Source organism: Chanodichthys erythropterus, chromosome 15, assembly GCF_024489055.1.
Source record: "Chanodichthys erythropterus isolate Z2021 chromosome 15, ASM2448905v1, whole genome shotgun sequence".
In the NCBI taxonomy this organism is placed as follows: Eukaryota; Metazoa; Chordata; class Actinopteri; order Cypriniformes; family Xenocyprididae; genus Chanodichthys; species Chanodichthys erythropterus.
Window position 1 is genome coordinate 4,154,246 of NC_090235.1, and position 22,208 is coordinate 4,176,453.

The 22,208-nt window shown below is 36.0% G+C and overlaps 2 protein-coding genes across 5 annotated transcripts; both read left to right on the forward strand.

Annotated features, from left to right (window-relative positions):
• The first annotated feature begins 929 nt into the window (after positions 1-929).
• On the forward strand, positions 930-12,145 carry il11b (interleukin 11b). Of its 3 annotated transcripts, none has more exons than XM_067412126.1 (5): positions 930-1,090; positions 7,829-7,989; positions 8,128-8,205; positions 8,344-8,502; positions 10,169-12,145. In XM_067412126.1, the coding sequence occupies exons 2-5, from the start codon at positions 7,864-7,866 to the stop codon at positions 10,340-10,342; spliced, it is 537 nt and encodes a 178-aa protein (XP_067268227.1). In that variant the 5' UTR covers positions 930-1,090; positions 7,829-7,863; the 3' UTR covers positions 10,343-12,145. The 3 variants fall into 3 exon arrangements, with proteins under 3 accessions (XP_067268227.1, XP_067268225.1, XP_067268224.1); XM_067412124.1 differs by lacking the exon at positions 930-1,090 and adding an exon at positions 4,410-4,454; XM_067412123.1 differs by lacking the exon at positions 930-1,090 and having other exon boundaries at positions 7,726-7,989.
• Positions 12,146-12,681: 536 nt separating this feature from the next.
• On the forward strand, positions 12,682-18,666 carry si:ch211-171h4.3 (serine/threonine-protein kinase SBK1). Of its 2 annotated transcripts, XM_067412023.1 has the most exons (5): positions 12,682-12,750; positions 13,097-13,186; positions 14,456-14,600; positions 14,754-14,956; positions 16,067-18,666. In XM_067412023.1, exons 2-5 carry the CDS (start codon positions 13,181-13,183, stop codon positions 16,733-16,735), a joined length of 1,023 nt encoding a protein of 340 aa, XP_067268124.1. In that variant the 5' UTR covers positions 12,682-12,750; positions 13,097-13,180; the 3' UTR covers positions 16,736-18,666. The 2 variants fall into 2 exon arrangements, with proteins under 2 accessions (XP_067268124.1, XP_067268123.1); XM_067412022.1 differs by lacking the exon at positions 12,682-12,750 and having other exon boundaries at positions 12,939-13,186.
• Positions 18,667-22,208: the final 3,542 nt, after the last annotated feature.

The following is a 22,208-nucleotide window of genomic DNA, read 5'->3' on the forward strand; positions in this document are numbered from 1 at the left end:
GGGATTCCCCTTTCTTCACTGATCTAGGACTTTTTGGATTGTAATCTTACTCCTTCCTCCTTACCCAGAGCCTGGGAATTCTATGCTTTTACCTATATTGTTTCCTTGTTCAAAATAACAGAATGAGAATAATATATGGCTGTAAACAAATATCCTGGTTTAGTGATTTATCCTGTCATAGGCAGTATACAGAGCATACAGCATTATATACGTATGGAGCCAAGCTCATGACCAAAAAAAAAAAATAGACAAAATAAACATTATTTGTTCCCACAACTTTTAATTTTCCATATTTCACATTTTATTAATTTGGGAACAAATTAATAAATCATGGTAATGTAATTCTTAATTCGTCGTGGCCACAATATCATGTTTTTCGTCGCATGTCACGTATGTGAAAATATACATGTATATCATGTATATGATTCTGCTGCCAGGCCAGTAGTTGGCGATGTCACTTTGTAAAGAAACAATAAGCGCCTATAGACTGTGCATGATAACTATCGTTTTCAAAAACTTGCACTCTGAAACCCGTATCTTTAAAGTTTGTGTTATCAGGCCCCCAAATCTCTGTCGTTGTGTAAACGGCCCCTTAGGCAGTATACAGTTTCAGATGCAGGGCTAGTTTTCTACTGTGTGCCTGTTTGTTACCATAGTTACCCATTATGTCCAGCTGTCCCTTGTTAATTTACTCATTTAGTCATGTGTATTTCTGACAATGCCACATAAGGGACATGTTTTAACCACTCTGTATATAACTGTATATTTGTGTATCAGAGTCTTAATAGGTTTTACATGTTTCATTGTCCATTTTACTCCTCTTAAAAATGTGTGTGTTTGTCTTTAAGAACTGAGACTCCACCTGTCATGTGAGCAGTCACATGAAAGGTAGTAGGAAGTAGCCTCTCATTATAAAAGGTGGCTTAAGATGGAGGCATGAAAACACTTAGGTCAATCTAAACCGCTGTTTGGATTGCGAAGTACCTTATTGTGAACACTTGCCATTCCAGGACCTCATTCTCGCACTTGCACTTTGGATTATTGCACATTGGAGTATCAACACGCAGAGCTTCCTATGGACTGTTTTAAGGTATGGTAGTGATGGGCAGTTGAAGTAAGTGTGCCATAATGTGTCAAGGCTTTGAAACAATCTGATACCCAGTGTAAATGCAACAAAACTCACGCTAAACATGTATAAAAACACCTTTTACAAATCTATTGCAAATGTTTTATTGAAATTAAAATCTATTAAATGCAATTAATTAATCATCTAATAAGATTAAGAGTGTCTGTATAATATGTGTTCTTTTATCAATTTTCAGGGCTTGTTTTCTTTGCTCCATGGCTCAAGCTAAACAGGCCAATAAGAGATTAAAATGAATAATTTTAGTTATAAAGTATTCCAATGTCTAATTAAAACATCTACAAATGTATAAAACTGATCAGAGATCTGGTAAAACCATAGGGTAAAGCCCATAGACACTTGTTCAATTGTTCTCAGTGAATCTGCATGATTCTTGGGTTCACTTTATCATCACCATCTACTGGTGAACCATTGAAATTTAGAACCGTTTCAAAACAGTTATGACAAAACGAACCCTCGTTTACTGAAATTACGTAACTTTGGCAGTTTGATACGTGCTCCGAATCAATGATTCGAAACAAAAGATTCATAAAGCTTCGGAGCTTCATGAAGCAGCGTTTTGAAATCGGCCATCACTATGGTATGGAACTGATGGACTTCTGTTGGTGTAAATACATATGTTATTTTATATCCGCTGTTTTCTTGTCTTCATTTTTAAACCTAACGTACAAGTACTTTAACAAGTTCTCCTTTAATTAAGTTTCCTCTGTGAGGCTTAGTGTTCCACCCTCATGTCGTTCCAAACCCGCAAGACCTTCGTTCATCTTCGTAACACAAATTAAGATATTTTTGATCAAATCCAAGAGCTGTCTGACTCCTCCATAGGCCGCAATTTAACCACCACAGTTCAAGGCCCAGAAAGGTACTAAAGACATTGTTAAAATATAGTCCATGCGACTGCAGTGGTTCATCCTTAATTTTATGAAGCGACAAGAATGCTTTTTGTGTGCAAAAACAAAAATAACGACTTTATTCAACAATTTCTTTTCTCCCGTCAGTCTCCTATGCAGTTGATGGTGTCAACACAGTGCAGCGCTTCCGAGTTCTATGTAAGAATTTATTATTGACCGGCTCCTGCGTCAGCATTACACGCATGCGTCGTGCTGCTCACGTGTACAGCATCAGCCAATACTGAGCCGGCGTTTGGACGTAAAGTTTGAGAAGTTTGGTTTTGTAAAATTGCTGTAAAAAGCCTATGCTTTCTCTAGACCTGCACACTGTGACCGTTATATCACCATGAAATAAATAAAAAAAAAATAAATAAAAAAAAATCACCATATCTAATTTATAAGTACAACCTCTGCCCTTGTAATTTAAGAAAAATATAACTCAGTCTTCTGGTGAAACAAGTTTGCTTTAACTCTGCCCCTTTCTTACAGTTGAATGTATTCTTTTTTGATAATCACAAGAAAAGATCTGTCGCTACTTCCTTTACATCGTGACACACCAGTTATGCAGAACCGGATTTCACCAAGTGCAATTGTTCCTGGAACAACATTTCAATCAACCAATCAGATATGAGAGACAAGTTTACAGTTTATGTGAAGTTTAGGATTACAACCAGGGTTAGGTGCTTCTACATCCGTGTTATCATCCGTGTTATTCACCTATCTTTTCCCACTGATTTTAGGGATAACTTATGGTATAGGGAGCATCCAATTCTTGACTATGATTAGTTCATGAGTTCACTAATAGAGGGAAGGATGTTGTTTCTGCTTGATCATGCATTCTTTTGCAGGAATTTAAACACTTCAAAGAATCCACCCACTTGGGCTAAATGTGGCTTGTCTTTTGCTGTGAACGCATCCGAATATGACACAATGAACTTCTGCCTACTGAGCATTAACCATCCACCTCCCTACCCCTGCTTTATAAAAAGGTTGCTCTGTCAAAGAATATGATGCAACTTCCGATAGTGCAGAATAATGGAACAATGTTTCGTCTGGACAAAGCTTGTAATTCTAAACGTTCGATGACACTGAGCTGCATGACTTAACAAAAGATTAGAATATCCTGTACTGAGTAACATTTCCCCACTTTCTTTGGGAAGGGCACAAAGGTGTGTTCTCCATCCACTGATTTTCCCCCTGTTGCATTAGAGAGAAACCCCATCATCATCCATCATCATCATCATCATCATCATCATCATCATGAGATCAACCAGTCGATTACTACTCACTTTAATCGCAATTACTCATTATTAGACACTTTCCCATGTCCCATAAATGAATCACAGTTGACTGCATTTGTATTGCCGTCAGCATCACATAACATTACAGAGTGAATTTTGAACGGTTTTAAATTAGTGTGAAAACAATGGGAATTCCTACAGAGTGTGCACTTAATCTATTTCTGCATTCTAAGTATACTATACCACAGGATTCTAGGGTACTCACCACTTCCTGAAGAGATACAGGATATGACCCCACAGTGTGAACAGCCATTATTCTTATCAACATGTCCGTCTTTGCATTGCCTTGTCTGAGGCAAAACAAAACAGGAAGAAATAAGAATGAGTGGGTGATGTAGAAAATGAAAGAGAGACGGAAGGAATGCATGTATGTGCATTCAGACATGAAGACACTTGTGCATGCTGGATGTCTGAGTGGAAATAACAGCGAGATGTGTCAGAGGAGGCCAAGCGGATGAATGTGGGGGGAAATGGACAGTGGGGAGACATTGGTAGGGGGGCTTCAGATCTTCTAGATTAGTGTGAGTGTATTGTGACTGTTGTGTCGTGAACTTGACCTAATTTATCTAAAAAAGCCTTCTCATGCCTCATCTCGCTCCATTGTCTCTGAGGCATTCCCCTATGGCAAACTGTAATCTGATACAACTTGTCTCAGTATATACTATATGTAAATCAAAGACAACCTGCCTAGTCGTGCAAAACAAACTGGTAAACCTCAGATTTGCAGATGAATATGAAGAAAAACTTGTCACATGTCACTTGAATATAGAGTCTTCTTCACATGTTAGTGGAGATGCTTAACGCAAGGTTGTTTGTGGGGCAAAAGGCCTCCTAAAAAAGGAAAGAAAGAAATCCAAAATTAGGAACATACGGGTCTGGAGACCTATTTGGCGGAAAGAGCAAAAACTGTTGAGTTCTTTAGAAAAAAGATATGTTTAGTTAGAGGGGGTGTGTAGGTCTGTACTTTTTTTTTCTTCATGATTTGAATGTGAATGAGTCACAGTGTGTGTCATGGCCCATATACTATAAAGGAGAACCCTTTCACTAGTTCAAATGTTAGTAGAGTGATTTGTACACTGTGTTTACTACTTTTTACTGTTTTTGGGATTATCATGAAACGTAAGTTCTTTCTTCATTTTTTCCCCCCACTTTACAACACAAGCAAGGGAATGTGTTTTAGAGAAGGCAAAAATATGTAAACTGTAGAGGGTGGGTCTATATGGGTGTTTTTGCTATCTATGAATTTTGTTTTGAAAAGTCAGGTCAGTCTAGTCAAGGCTCATTTACCTCAAGTTAATTCAAAGTACAATAAGTAGATGTTAGAGATGGACATTTGTCTTACAAAATATATTTTAAATATGTAAAACATATTGTGTTTAACTCTTAAGGAAATGCTTTAATTATATTTATTTATATTTAGTTTTTCTTTGACTTTTTTTTCAGTGCTTAAATTATTAGGAAAAATCCTGAATATGTGGTTGCATTCTTTGTAACAGGTCACATTAAGGTCAAAGGTCAAGGTTATTTTCTCCTAATCAAATCAGACTGACCAATTGCGCCTTTGTATTTAACCCACTATTTCAAATCTAGTCATTTCTGTAATTATATTAATTCAATATGATTATAATATAATTATAATGTTATAATACAATAATAATATTCAGAATATTCAGATTATAATAATATTTAAGGCAGTGTTGTTATTTTTGACTAAAGCCATTAAAATTGTTTTCAGTGACTTAATTATAGCTGAAATGAAATAAAATGAAACAAAATGTAAATGTTAGATCAAAAACTTAATGATGCCCTGGAGACTAGCTGAAACAAGTTTAACTTGAAGTACTAAAACTTAAAAAAAAAAAATCAGATATTCAAATATTAATAAATAGTTATAGATAATACTAAATATAATGCAGGATCAGAGTTTAAACCTGCTTTTGCATGATAATGTCCAATTTGAAAACATGCATGCGTATCGACTCGGATCAGTAACTGAGATATTGTTGAGCTATATTAGGGCAATGCTATCTCAAAATTGTGTTGACAGAAGCGAAAAGATGCTATCAGAGGATGTCTGCAAGTGAATCACCAGCTGTTGTGCCAATTGACTCAATGTTACATTTCACTTCGCATGCCTACAACGGTTTTGATGGCGATCGGCACTATGCCATCAAATCTGTAGGGGCTGCACGCAGTGGTTATCGGTGACCTTAACCCTCTGGAGTCTGAGGCTGATTTGGGGCCTGGAGAACTTTTGACATGCCCTGACATTTGTGCTTTTTTCAGTTGTTCATAAACATATTAATGGAAAAAGTGTCATTACACTGTATTCAGCACAAACTAGGCTACAATAATATGTGAGGAACATGTATGTACATGTTTGTGTTTTTGAAGGAATAACATTTATGCGTGGTTGTTGAAAAAACAAAAAACTTAAGTCACTGAAATAAGGCCAAAAAAAGTATAATAAATCTGTGTTCATAAGACTTTAGGGTATTGGAGGTTGTAGACTAGAGTTTTTGCTTCAAAATTATGTAAAAATTATGCTGCCTACTCCTTCATATTTAACAATATATTGATTTAGTTTTTGTAAGACACTTTTTGCCAAGAAACACAGTATGCGAGGAGGCGTGAATCACCACTGAAAATGGGCCATTCTCACCTGAGAAGACAAAAGAATTGGATAGTAATGAGCTGAAATGACTTGCATATTAATGAGGCATTTCAGTCAGGTAGGCTGTGAAAAAAAACCTTCTGTGATGTCTCAAGCTCATTATGATATATGAAACATACAGAAAAATATTATTACAATATAAAGTAATGGTTTTATATTATACTTTAAAATATAATGTATTTCTGTGATGCAAAGAGTCTGAATATAGGCTTTTAGTTTAAAAGCATGCACATTTGGAGAAATATTGGATTCTCATATGCTTATGTCAATTTTCTATACAGATGAGTTATTTTTATTTAATATTCACTGTCATTACTATGAGCGCTGGTGTTTTCAATTCATCCTTGAAGTCGGAGGGCGCTCTGTGCATTTTAGTCCACAAATTCATCTAAAAGAAGAAGAGGCTATTCCATGAATGGAGTTTCCAATACATACAGCAGCAGGAGGGCGCTAAAGAAACAAAAACTCATCTAAACTTCATCTGTAGAAGACAAGTAAACAGGAAGTAACTGCATGTCTTCTAGAGATCGCTAACCATGACTTTTACATCCAGATAAACACTTTTCAAGACAATAAATACACGATTGAGATAATAAATGCATGTATTGACTGAATTAGCGTCTGAATAGCGCTGGCTCCGTGGGCGTGGCCGCATTAGCAGATAATGAGCTGAATCACGGATTTCTGACATGGCTCTCTTTTCATACAGATTACATAAACAAAGAAGGTTTGTTTTCGATTTGACTTACATGATTTAAAACCTGACATCTTAACGTTTTTTTAGACATAAGTGTAATTTTTTTGTCATTAGTATTCACTAAGTTACAGTTCATTTTCTGAGAACTATCAGATTGGAGTTCGTTCAGAGGGAGAGGAGAAATCACGCATCATGTTAGTTTTCTTTATTTTACAAAAAGCACAAAATTCTGTTTTTACTCTGAGTGTACACAAATGAAAGAAGATATTCCACAGATTAAAATGGTGTATAACTCTTAATTGTATGTGCAACATTGACGGAGTATTTTGAGTCTCTTTCACACTGATAAGAAAAAAACCACGGTGGTATCGCCGGCGATACCGTCAGACCTCAGAGTGTTAATAATTTCTCCATTTAGAAAGGTTTCAAAGGATGCTAATTGCGTAAATAGCCATTCATTTCCTTCTAATGCTTATCAGAGGGTTAAATCACAGTTATCACATATCTGCTAAATGTATTTGAAGGCCTACAACCTTCCGACAGACTTCAGCCATGGCTCATTTGAGTCTGATGTGGCTAAAGTCTGGCGGAGACATCAAACGGGCCAGAAATTAGCCAATTATTAGTGGGTAAAAGAAAGAACTGCATTAGGCCCAATATATTATGTATTGAATTCTGCTGCTATTCATCTTCACTAGTTTTACCAGTTGAAAAATTTCATGACCTTGTCCCTTGAGCTCAGGCATGCATGCAGCCATACATGATAAGCATTATTTTTGGAAAAGTGCTAACCTTTCACATCCTTTCATCCAAATCATCTCTTATTTTTGTGCACTCTAATGTGAAACCGATTGCAGAGCACCAACTTCAGTTACAAATGTGTCTTCTACATGCCTTGGAAATTCCTGTGGGGAGAAATCTTCCAGTGCTCCAAATTTTTGTCCCATCCGGTGTAACCATTACCAAACCAAGAGGAAGAGCTCTCTGTACAAATCCCACTGCTTAGATACAAGATTTTATGGAGTAAAACAGCTGTTCAGGACACATACTGAAACACTTGTGACTCAGAGCAGCTGTTCCAATGACATTAATACGAAGTCATGTTTGTTTTTATGCTGACAGTGTCACTCGATTGTATCTTTCTACTCATCGTCTTGATGACTTGCGTTGAGCTCGTTGTCACAGCCCGTCCTGCTAATGTACCACGAGGAAAAAATGGTCTGAAGACACTGGACCAAGACTTGCGTTCGCTATTCAAAATAGTATCTGAAGAAAGGCAAAGGGTAAGTATCAGTTTGCTGATACATGTTTAAGTAAATTATTTTCTAATTCATTTTAAATGGCCCATACAGTATAAAATGCATGCACTTTTGGGCCATTAGGCTTACCGTTTGTCTGATAAAATGCTTGAAATTTTTCAGAATAATTTGAAAGACTTTGAACAATCCCTCACATCCCTGCCCCCGTTGAACTGCGGCATAGACCAGAAATCACTCGAGGTAGTGCATCAACACCTCTGCCTCTCTGTCTTTTTCCATATCTGCATCTTAAGCAGCTACAGTAGGCTTTCTTTTTCACTGAATATCTAGTTTCAAAAATAAAATGTGAATTGCGTGTAACATTTTTTTGGTACACAGGTGAGCAGTACCTTAGCACAGCTGTACTCTGGTCTTAAATCCTACAAGTTCCATCTCGACTGGATCCAGCAGAAACAAGACGAAGCGGGGAGTGATTATTCTATGACAAAAAAGATCGGTTGTCAAATCCAAACCATCAGCAACAAGGTGCTCAAACAGGTAAGAACCACCATGCAGCTCACCTACATTAGGAAATCAAACAATATTTAATGAAATATCTACCATTCAAAAATTTGGGGTCAGTACAATTTTTTTTTCCTGAAACATACATTTGATGAATTTAACATACATTACATTCATCAAATGGCAGTAAAGACAGTAAATTGCTACAAAAATTATTCAAATAAATGCTGTTCTTTCTGACTTTCTATTTATTATTTCTGGCAAAAAACAAAAGTTGCACAACTTTTTTCAACATTGATAATGATAAATGTTTCTTGAGCAGCAAATCAGGATATTAGAATGATTTGTGAAGGATCATGTGACACTGAAGACTGGAGTAATGATGTTGAAAATTCAGCTTTGCGTCATGTAAAATTGTAATAATGTTAAATCATATTAATTTTTACTGCTTTTTCAATCAAATAAATTCAGCTTTGCCCAGGTGAAGAAAAAGTACACTTCCATTATTTTCATGCACTAATTTTGTACTTAATATACTAAAAATTCTTCTTTAGTACTTCTTAAGATAATCTTAAGAACATCTAAGTGTTCTCAAGTGTGCTGTTTTGAGACCATGAATTTGAACTAAAATGTATTATATATATATATGGAACCACTAAGATTTTTAATGTTTTTAAAAGAATTTGTCTGCTCACCAAGGCTATATTTATTTAATTAAAAATACAGTAAAAACAGCAATATTGTGAAATATTATTACAATTTTAAATAACTGTTTTCTATTTGAATATATTTCACAAAGTAATTTATTCCTGTGATGCAAAGCTGCATTTTCAGCATCATTACTCCAGTCTTCAGTGTCACATGATCCTTCAGAAATCAGTCTAATATGCTGATCTGCTGCTCAATAAACATTTAATGTGTACAATTGTACAAAATATTTGTGTGCAATATTTTTTTCAGGATTATTTGATGAATAGAAAGTTCAAAAGAACAGTGTTTATCTGAAATCTAATCCTTTGTAACATTATAAATGTCTTTACTGCCACTTTTGATTGATTTAATGCATCCTTGCTGAATAAAAGTATTCATTTCTTTTCAAAAAAATTTAAATAAAAATTCTTACTGACCCCAAACTTTTGAACAGTAGTGTATAATGCTACAGAAGCTTTGTATTTCAGATAAATGCTGTTCTTTTGAACTTTCTATTCATCAAGGAATCCTGAAAAAAAAAAAAAAAAAAAAAGTATAGCTACAACTGTTTTCAACATTGAAAATAATCATAAATGTTTCTTGAGCAGCAGATCAGCATATTAGAATGATTTCTGAAGGATCATGTGACACTGAAGACTGGAGTAACGATGCTGAAAATTCAGCTTTGCATCACAGGAATAAATTACTTTGTCAAATATATTCAAATAGAAAACAGTTATTTTAAATTGTAATAATATTTCACAATATTACTGTTTTTTTTACTGTATTTTTAATTAAATAAATGTAGCCTTGGTGAGCAGACGAAACTTCTTTTAAAAACATTAAAAATCTTAGTGGTTCCAAACTTTTGCACTGTACTGTACATATATATAGATTGGAAGGGTCAGTGTGACGATAGTTGAGATTTTCAAAATTACACTGGCTGACACAAAGCGAAAATGAAATAAAAGTAGACACATCAGATAAACAGATCATCTAAACCTTCTTACAGATTGGGGCACCACCTTCTGAGCTCGTCCACCCTTCCCTGCCTCCTCTGAAGACAGCCTGGAGCTTGTTCCAGGCCAATGCAGAGATCTACGATAAACTGTACTTCTTTTGCCACTGTTATTTTAGAGCACTTAGAGTCATATCATATGACACCAGTAGCCCTCAGGTGAGGTAATCACGCATCATGGTAGCATCATCTGACTTGCCTTAATGTTTGAAGGGATGGAATGAATGTTCCAGCCTTTGTAAGTCATCTTCCATTTTGACAGTCCATTAGTTAACATTTCCTATGTGTGATGGTGTTTTTTTAATATAATTAATAAGTTATGTATTTAATATTTATTGAATTGAGTTCTATGTTTACAATGAAGGATTTTTTATACATCGAGTGAATGAGAAAATAGCACTTTAAAAATATTAAGTGTCTCATTTCAATACGGAAATTTGTATGCAAAATCAGCTGCAGGCAGTTGCTAATAATGACCAATAGGTGTCACTAAGGTGTGAAATAATGACCAATAGGTGTTGGTATAATTGTGAAGTTCAGGACCTGCACTCATTTATTTATTTTTGTTAAGTTATTCATTTTGCCAAGATGTAGTGAATCAACATGCTTGTTAAACAACATAACTATCTTTTAGGGTTAAGATTAGATTTTTTTTTTTTTTTGACAGGAATGTTGACATTGATGTAGATCCAGTAACACGGCCTACTTGGTAAAATCACTGTACACTGTAAAAAAAAAACAGCGATTTTAATGGTAAAAGAAAGTAAAAATGCTATGGTGAAAAACAGTTAATTGGTTTACAGAAAGTTTCCATACTATATACAGTGAATAACTGTAATAGATATAAAGGTATATTTAATTTAATTTTACAGTAAAATACCATTAAATTTACAGTTTTGGAAGAGAAAAATAAGTCATTGTATAATTTATAGTGAAAAACCATAAATTGACACTCCCACAATTCCCTATGTGACACATTTGATGTATTTTCGTTTAAACAACTGTTTCTTCTTAGTTTTTTCTAGTCAGTTATGTATATTAGGGTTTTATGTTACATCTAATGTTGTTAATTTATCGCATTTTTAAAATCTCATGTGTGTTACCATGATGGTGTTCAGTGTTTGTGTGAATGACACTGTGTGCACCTTCCATATTAGTATTGTCCTTCTCAGCTTGTGGAAAAGATGCTTGTGAGCTTTGATTCATCAGTGTCAGTGTGTTACAAATGTACAAAACATATATTAGTACAGATTGGTAAAATAAACAGTTATGAACAGTAATTATTATAACATAAACCTTTAAATTATATGGTTTTGAACTGTAAAATAGTGCTGTCCTGTAAAACCTAAAACGTATTTTTTACGGTAAAGTTCTGGCAACCACAGCTGCCGTTTTTTTACCGTAAATTTTACAGGGATTTTTTTTTTTTTTTTTTAAACAGTGGATGATAAAACTGGGCATTCAATACAAAATAACATACAAAGTTTCATTAGGGCTAATGAATGATATTGTGAACATATTGAAACGGTATTGAAACATATTGAACAGTATCTTGAAATGCATTCACTACCTGTAAGTTGTATTTATTCGCTGTGATTACATATTTAGTCTAAATGAAAAGTTACTCAAGTGCCACCATATTGCAGAGATGTACTGAAAAGTTGAAAAGAGGCCTTACATTACTTGAATCTCATGAACAATGCCAAAGCCTTTTCATTTTAACAGATGATAGAGGAAAATATATGCAGTGTTTACAAGTTAAAGAAAAGGTGTTAACATCAGAGAATCATTCGGAACTCAAATTCACTCTGATTGGACTTTGCAAGCCCAATAAGATGGATGTAGATGCTTTGGTAGAGTCCTGGATGTTATTTTTATTTTTTCATACGTTATTTATACATATCTATATTTATTTTTTGTATTTATATGTTTTATTTGATTATTTAATTGTCTTTTTTCTTTCAATAAAATGATTTTGCATCAAACAGTCACAGAGCTTTTTTTTTTAGAAAAAAAAAAAAGCTTCAGTAACAAATTAACAAAATCTAACTATCACATTATTTCCGATGTTCTATAAATAATTTATTTATATGGATTTTCATATTTGTTCCTAAAATAAAGCATCCTGTCATAGGTTTGTAAATAATTTTCCCAATTTCCTGCCCCGTCTGGCTGAGCATTTTCACAGATAGTTGAGCTCATCCAGATCCAGACAGATAAAAATTGCCAGCAATAGCGTAATCAGCCATGAATGTCAAAATCTTTGTTGAGATGACTAACACCAAACGGTGCAGAACAAGGAATAGGATATGGATAAAGGATATGTCGCATGACTGTGTGTGAGTTTAAAACCCGAAAAGTCAGGACTTGGCACGTCCAGTAGAAAGGGAGATCTGCGATGCAAGCATTTTGCGTAGCGCTCTCTTACAGCTGTTGGATTTGTCATGCTCCCTGAGAGAGAAATTGATCATGCTGGTCAGCATCATAACCATTTTTGGTTAATTAATCACACTAAATTAAAACATTACATTGACAGCTCTACATGAAACATGAAATGAGTTTGCAAAAGATACAAGGTACGAAATGTGAAAGCGTTAAAGACATCAGAGAGAAGAACTGAAAAGGTTAGGAGTTTTTGCCAGTAGTGACAAATTGCCTGTTATACAAACCCAAAAGAACATACTGTCAGCTAAAAACTCAAAAGTAACATCCAAAAGGAGGGGTAACGGCAGCGAGAGCACATGTGAGAGAATTAGGATAGAGAGAGAGAGAGAGAGAGTAGAGATAGACTATTGAACTGTAAGCAGAGGACATGAGAGATGCAATATCAATCAGTATATGTACTCAGCAGAGGCAAAAGAAACTGTAACCTGGAAGCTGATTTATGACTGCTTGACCTGCCGTTGCCCATTTGACCTGCAGCTTTCAGTGACCTGAGTTTATGGACAGACTGATCGATAAAGAACAGCACCTCTAAATTCTGTTCAGCCTTCAACAAAGGCAAACATGACAGTAAGTCTTTTCAATCCTTTCATAGTGTACATTCAGCTGTTGCATAAGCTTATGATCATGTAGGTAATGATTATTACTTATGTACATGGCTTATGCACATATTTTAAAAAGATTTTCAAATAACATGTGATGTTTATATAGGCTTTTATGCACACTACCATTCAAAAGTATAGGTTTTTGAAATAAGTCTCTTATGCTGACCAAGGCTACATGAACCAAAACATCGAGAAACATTACAATTTAAAGTGTTTTATATTTATTATATTTTACTTTATATTCTGCAATGTGAGCAATAATGTCACAACTACAGTTAGGAGAAACAGTTGCAATTACGAGAAATAAAAGCACATTTGTGAAATTTAAAAGTAGCGATGACCTTTTTACTTTTTTTGTTTTAGGTAGAATGGGCTTCCATTCAGTCTTAAATTGTAAACTGATTACTCATTACTGGCTACATATCACAACATACCAGAAAGAAATGTTATGTAATTTTGTGATTTACAACATTCACAACTAATCCTAAAGAACCTAGATGTGCTGCCCATCCTGCTGTTCTTGACGAGGGGTTAACCAAGCATGACTTTTGGTGAACCGTCTGTCCTCATACAACTGAGGACCAACAGGTGCACCTTATCCCTCTTATGCAACACTGTCCCCCCTTCTTTAACATCCTGAACTGCTGCTTTACTAAAGAGTGTAACTTTTCTCCCTTTGGGACACCAAAGCACTCACATACTAAAAAGACTAAAAACATCATCTAGTTCAAATGCCTTTGATTCAAATGATGTATGACAGTCACCAATACTATTGCTGAACAGAACACTTAATCCTATGAAACTCAGCTGTGTCTAGGGACAGCTAAGATGTGTTGACAGAATAGACAATCCTCAGAACTGAACCCCAAATCACCCTTTCGCTGTAGTGATCTTATAATAGTATGCAATGACAGACCCCGGGAGTATATCTCTGATCCTGCTAGATCAGATTTACTTTCAACTTGGCATTTTGTGGTATTTGGTCCCCTTGTTGGCAGCTAATGAAACATTTTGACATGTTTGACATGCCCAAAAAAGGTAGAAAGAAAAAAAAGTATGGGAACTATGTTGTGGGTGTTAAATAAGAATTTTAGCATGCTAATTAGTAAATAAAGATGCTCTAATTCAGTGTTTTTGAAACAAAGTGGAAAAAGAGTTTCCTCTTAAATTACATTAGGTGTTAAGTTTGACACATTAATCTGCAACCTTAACCATCTAGTTTTGCTTCTTGCAGACTGCCACAAGACTTTTGGATGAGCTGTGTCACTTAACAGTTCAGTCTCTAGAATCATTGGAACCCTTAGATCACTTCCAAGTTATTAAACTTCTTGGAGAGGGTTCATATGGCAAAGTTATGTTAGCGGTGCACAAGAAGAGAGGTAAGTGATGACAACCCTGTTATATGTTGCTTTCTCTTTCGCTCATCTGATCTTATCTACGCATTATCAGATTTCTGTGCTTGATTACTGTATACTGCTTCCTTTACGTTTGACAATATCTCCATTATTCTTCCAAATTTGCACAAAATCTAGGAACCCCAATGGCCCTTAAATTCTTTCTGCGAGAATCCACATCTCTCCTGTCCTTTCTGAGGGAATATAACCTGTCTTTGGCCTTCTGCACCCACCCTTCACTTACTTCAGCTTTGGGCATTGCTTTCTCCACTCCTACTCACTACGTGTTCGCCCAGCAACCTTGCCTCTATGGCGATCTCTATGATGTCATCGTTCCTGAGGTTGGTAAAAGCTTGACATCAGTTCCATGCTTCTTAAATGTTGATTATTCATGATTATTCATGAGTATTGTGGGAATTAACATCCATGCCACAGCTGACTAGTCCAATTGAGAACCTCAAAACGGTACATCTCTTGAGTTGTAATACACACAAAATATTTAGATCAGGGTTGTACAGTACAGCTCATGGAAAGCCACCTTACTGCAGTGTTTAACTCCAACACTCATTAAACTCACGTGATCAAGCTAAGCAAGGTCTTTAGAATTACAAGAAACTTCCAGGCAGTTCTAGACAAGGCTCCAGGAGGGCCAATGTCCTGCGGAGTTTAGTTTCAATCAGCCCCAGAATACTTGCCTGGATGTTTCAAGTAATGCTGAAGACCTTTGTTAGCTGGTTCAGGTGTGTTCAGTTATGATTGCATATAAACTCTGCAGAATAGTGGCTCTCCAGAGGCAGGATTATACACCCATGGTTTAAATCAGTGGTTCCCAAGCCTGTACTCCGAACACTCTAAATTTTGGATGTCTCCTTTATCAAACACACCCAATTCAACTCCTCATTTCATCAGTAGAGACTCCAAGACCTGAAATTTGTGTTAGATTATGGAGCCATTCACATTTTGTATGTCTCTCTTATCTGACACACTTAGTTCAGTTCATGGAGCAGTGGGTCCTCAGGACCAGGATTGAAAATCACTGTTGTAGAACATACAACTTAAGCCTTTAATGATTAAGGTCATGGGTGTCCAATCTCCTGGAGGGCCACTATCCTGCACAGTTTGGCTCCAATTCCAATAAGCACACTTGAACAAGCTAATCAATGTTTTTAGGGCTGAGGTAAGCAACTCTGGCCTTTGAGAAACACTTTCCTGTAAAGATTAGCTCCAACCCTAATCAAACACACCTAAACAAGCTAATCAAGGTCAGGATTACTTGAAAGCTATGGGTGAGTGGTGAGTTTGACCAGGGTTAGAGATAAACTCGAGAACCAGAGTTGCCCAACACTGCTTTAAGATTGCTAGAAATTTCCAAGTAAGTTTGCTGGGACAGGTTAGAGCAGGATATTGGCCCTCCAGGAGCAGTACAGTTGTGGTAACTTGATTTCTTGCAGGTTGGTCTGGAAGAGAGCCGTGCCCAGGGAGTGGCTTCCCAGATCAGCGGTGCCCTCTCTCACCTCCATTCCCTTGGCTTTGTCCATCGTGATGTCAAACCGGAAAACATCTTCCTATGTGACCGTAACTGTCATTGGGTCAAGCTTGGTGATTTTGGCATGGTCAAGGCTGCAGGGACCAGGGTACCATGCGTGTGGTACAGTTCCCCTTACTGCACACCTGAGGCTGAGATTGCAAGGAAGGGGGAGGAGATTGTTTTGGGCCACTCAGAGGTGGATGACAATGGGAACAAGCCAAAAGGGGACTCTGGAAAGACACGAAGGATGTTGGTGTCTGTGGACCCCAGTACAGACAGTTGGGCACTAGGCATTCTAATCTACGCCATGCTTATGGGGAGCCTTCCGTGGTCTGAGACTGTTTCAGACAACACTGCATATAAAAGCTATCTACAGTGGAGCAATTGGGAAGGTTTGGCATTACAAGAGAGAGGGTCAGATCAACCTGAGGACTTCCACCAGGTGGCAACCCAGTTTGCTGCATTCACCCCTCTTGCGACATGTCTTCTCAAGTCCCTGCTCTATCCACAGCCCAGGCTTCGTGGCAGGCCAGATGAGGTGGGAAGATACCTGGGAGGAGCCTGGCTATTGGACAAGGATGTCAGTGGGTGATGCAACAAAGGAAGGACAGGACTGAGGTTGTCATCTGGACTATTCACTCTATGGTGGGAAGAATGCCAATCACTTTTTAGAGGAGGTTCTGATGGTAACAGAGTGTTTTAATGATAAGTCTGTTGTTTAATACTCTGTTTATTCCTGACTGACCATTACAGATCCTAACTTTAAACACTGAAGGTTTTAGCATACCTCAGAAGAGTTATTAAGGTTGATTTAACTACAAAAAGGGACACAAAAAGCATTTCTTAAAACCTTAAAACCATCCACAGTCCAGCAACATTGCTACACTCCAAAACAATGTACATCCTCCAAGGATCGTGTAAGGATACACCATGGAATCCTTACCAGGAATATTAAGTGACAGCTAAAGATCTGAAGCATCTTAATAACATCTGTGTTTATAAGTCTAAATAAATATGGCTGCCTGTCTCCAATTTCCAAAGTCAAACTGCAACCTCTAGAGTACAGCTATGGTAAACAGATGGAATTGAAGTTGAAATTGTTAGTTGCACAGTTTATGATGCAAAAAGCCATCATGAGCAGCTATTTTCATGCAAGTGCATCTACGATGCCAATAACATCTATCAACAATGGTATCAAACATCAAATAATTTGGTTGCTCCTTGCTGAACTTGCCAGTTTCTTACATGGTCAGTCAGAGTGGTCAGTCTTTTCCTCATACTGTCTATGAAACACACTGAAACCTCACCCAACTTTAAATTGGCATGAAACAGAAATTCTTCTCAAACGTCTTATCTCTATTGTGACGTACTGCATATCTGAGTGAAACATCTTATCGAATGAAAAAAAATGTTTGGCGGGACTTAAAGGGACCCACTGTGGTCAAAATCAAGTTTTTAAATGTTGTTTATATGTCCATGTGGTGTTTTTAATGCGCTTTAAGAAAAACCATGTGCGAATTCACAAGTCAGCACCATTGTGGAGTATTTTCTCCGTAAAAAAAAAAAAAAGCAGTGAACCAAAGACAGTTTAAAAAATGCAAATCACCGGTGTTCCTTGCGTCACAAACTACCTTGTAACTAGTGCTGGGTAGTATACCGGTTGATATAGTAAACTAGTTTCAATTTCATACCGGTGAAATAGCTGCTGTATCTATTCAATGGCCATGAAGCGCTATGTAGAGTGTATAGAGAGCGGACTTCTATTAACCGCATACCCTTCTTACACTGGAAACAACATGGAAACAACATGGAAACAACAATAAATAACTTCCGAAACTTACTCTCTTCAATACTGCAAATACCATGTAGTGCCATATGATTTCAGCGATGCAGAAAACACGGATGAAATCATGGAATCCAGTCACAAATAGAACTTACTGTATAAAGCGGAACGTCACAGAATTTGGCAATTTTTGGATGAATAAATCAAAAGTAGGGTTGAAGTTAAAGAAGACTGCTATTCAAATTTGAAGTCTTTTTGAATGAGCGCCACAGTTTCGTCTACTACTACACATACTGAAGAACGCGTGACGCTCGATGATTTCAGTGTCTGCTGTCTCACTCACAATCCATGAATTTCATCTGCATTGCTGCTCCTAGAGTCACATTTTACCATTTCATTTCATAAAAGTATCGACATTTGTCGTATCATATGCACAGGAAGTCAAAAGGTCTTTTACGATCCTGTCAGAATAAAAGTTCAGTATAACTTGAAGTAATGTACTATTGTACAATTAACCGTACTTCAATTAATAGATTAGAAATTACAGAAATTGCACAGTAAAAATGTAGCCTATACTTATTAATATAATTAAATAATTAAATTAATTTGATTACATTTTTAAACTAAATTGTTTTAAATACATTTTTATTTGTCCTTACAATGTTTATATAATATATTCCCTGTACTCCTGACAGTAAAATATGCCAAAATAAAGGTCCAGTGAAAAAAAAACAAAAAAACTGATATATCATGAAACCGCCAGAATCATAAAAAAGACTGAGATACAGACTTTTTGGTCTAACCACACAGCACTAGTTATAACCAATCACTTCAACTTTCAGGCCGGCTTTAGCATATCATTAACTATGCGCTGAAGCAGGGGATACTCAAGAAAAGCCAAGTTATCCCGGTATATTTTTCTGTTGATATGAAAAATTGTGTACATTTAGCAATGTAACGGGTGAATTATGTATATAATGTATATTACAATGTTATGCCTTTCTCCACTGAAGTTATAAATTGTTCAAAGTGTTTCTAAGGATACTGATTTTTAGAAGGCCGCTTCTAAAAGTATGTAGTATGAAGCAGGGTGTGGCTGAAAACCTTTGGAACAAGGCCGCCAGAGCGATTGCTAATGAGAGACAAACACAACACAAGGCTCAAGAGCAGTGGAGCTTTTAATATGCCACAGTCAACCGCTTTCGCTTCTTCCGGTCATGTGTGTAAGTGGTAACGCAGCGCTGTTTTATCATAATAGACACATTTGTGTATTGAAAGTTGTTATAATGATACTCACTGTGTTCACTCAGCGGCTACTATGAGATACTTGTTGCACACTGCAGAAAGCTAGATTGATATTAGGCATGGCAAAACAAGGTACTCGCTGTAAATCAAGAAAACATTGTTCTAGTGGTTTTTGGATATTTTAATCCAAAAATCTTACATATTATGCCTTTAAAAGGTCAACATTATTGACTGCAGGGGGACTTTAATATTGTCCATGTGGAATTGATTGTATCAATGGCTCATTGTCATTTGCTGTGGTCTCATGTAAGTGGCAGGATGCTGGAGGGAAGGGATTATAAGTTAATGTTTTTGATTAAAGATTACAAAGGCACAAGAGTTTTATTGTATTACTTTTTATTGTCAATTTTGATTTAAACAAATGTGTCAAATCAATTCAAATAAAGCATTTCAAATTTAATAGTTTGCTCTGAATACCATAAAAAAAAAAAAAAAAAAAATCAGGAAATTATTATGTTCACCTACATTTTAAACTGTATTTGTAACTCTTCTTATATAGTTTGCTTGACATCATAAAGATTGGAATATTTACTCCAGTTTTAAAAGCATATTTATGCTATTAACAACCTATGCTCATGAAATACCATCTTCACGTAAAGCAATGTTGTGAGAGTAAGAAGGAGCATATCTCTCAAATTTCAGCAGATAACATGCAGCCACATACAAGCACTCAGACACTATGTGTCCTAGATTTAAAAATAAACCTCCGACCATTAATAAAACTCTTTCAGCCATCATCACCTCTGTCGGACACACACACACACACACACTTGAAATCACATACACATGCATGCACAAACACACAGAGTCTTCCTGATCTTTATCCTGAAGTGTCTCACACTTCTGCGTTCAAACCGGTCCCTCCATTCATCAACACCATACCCACACAAAAGTGTGAAGTTACAAGTAACAGATAAGTCTTTGGCTTAAGTTCAAACTCTTTCAACTGATCCATGAAAACATAACATTGTAAATTACAGAGTTAATATGACAACCTTATTTGCAAAATACATTTTTGTAAACATGATTTATGTACAACTGGACTATGAAATAAGATTAAATAATATATAGCTGTAAACAAATGAAGACCTCCTGACTGTTCAAAATAAAAAATAAATAAATAAATAAATAAATGCAACTGCGAACATTTGCACCAGACACTAAATGAATACAAATCAAGGCCACTAAATTAAGACATTAAAAAGATTACATATTTTGTCCTTTCATTTTGAGGTTATTTAGGCACCTTGTTAAGAGATTAACAGCTGAATTACAAGTAGGGAAGAAGACCACGAAGATCATTTAACAGCTTTAATAACTATTCCAGTCGCTGCCTGTATGACCTTTCATTTGATATACTACATTCAAACACATTTATGTGTGCAATTACACTAGTGTCCAAGTATGCTGTCATCTCGCATATGTTAATTTTTATGTAAATGTGCATGAGAGAAATCTCTCTCTACAAATGTTATGCATGTATAGCTTTTTACGCAAACCTCTTATATTTTAATAAATTAAATATTGATAATTTAACTGATTACATTTAATAGTTCTCACAATTTACAGATTTATGATACTATGGAATTTGAATAAATACATTTTGAAAATTTGATATTTTAATTAAAATCAAACTGATGTAAATACTTAATCGGTTAGTTCACCCAAGAATGAAAATTCTGTCATTAATTACTCGCCCTCATGTCGTTCTACACCCGTAAGACCTTCATTCATCTTTGGTACACAAATTAAGATATTTTTTGATGAAATCCAAGTTGTTGTTTTTTGTCCCCCATAGAAAGCAATGTAATTACAGTCATTCAAAGTCCAGAAAGGTATTAAAGGGATAGTTCACCCAAAAATGAAAATTTGATGTTTATCTGCTTACCCCCAGGGCATCCAAGATGTAGATGACTTTTTTTCTTCAGTCGAACGCAAATTATGATTTTTAACTGCAGCCGCTGCCGTCTGTCAGTCAAATAATAGCAGTGATTGGGAACTTGAACAATAAGAGTCGAAAAAACTTCCATAGACAAATCCAAATTAAACCCTGCGGCTCGTGATGACACATTAATGTCCTAAGACACGAAACGATCGGTTTGTGCAAGAAACCGAACAGTATTTATATCATTTTTTACCTCTAATACACCACTATGTCCAACTCCGTTCAGCTTCTGGCTAGTGAGGTCAGATCGCGCTCTGACAACGGAAGTGATGTCTCGCGCTCATTGAAGTATATGGTCGAGACATCACTTCCGTCTTCAGAACGCGTTTTTTGACCTCACTAACAGGAAGCTGAACGAAGTTGGACATAGTGGTGTATTAGAGGTAAAAATTATATAAATAATGTTCGGTTTCTCGCACAAACCGATCGTTTCGTGTCTTAGGACATTAATGTGTCGTCACGAGCCGCAGGGTTTAATTTGGATTGTCTAAGCAAGTTTTATTTACTGTTATGGTTGAAGTTCCTAATCACTGCTATTATTTGAATGACAGACGGCAACGGTTGCAGTTAAAAATCATAATTTGTGTACGACTGAAGAAAAAAAGTCACCTACATCTTGGATGCACTGGGGGTAAGCAGATAAACATCAAATTTTCATTTTTGGGTGAACTATCCCTTTAAAGACATTATTAAAATAGTCAGCGTGACTAGTGGGTCACCTTAATGTTATTAAGAATACTTTTTGTGCACAAAAACAAAACAAAAATAACAATTTTATGCAACAATTTCTTTTTCAATTTCAAAATCTTCTTCAATTTCTCTACCAAGCGGCAACCTCCCCAAGTTTCTCATGAAGCCAATACGGAAGTGACTTAAACTGCGATTAATTGACTGGCCGCTAGGGGCAGGCTGCAGAAGAGAGCAGAATCTCATTGAGTCCCATGTTAAATTGGCCAAGTTTACAGCAGAAAAAAAACATGTTTACAGTCTGGTTCAAATTGTGTTTTTGATCTGTATAGCTAATTTTGCCCT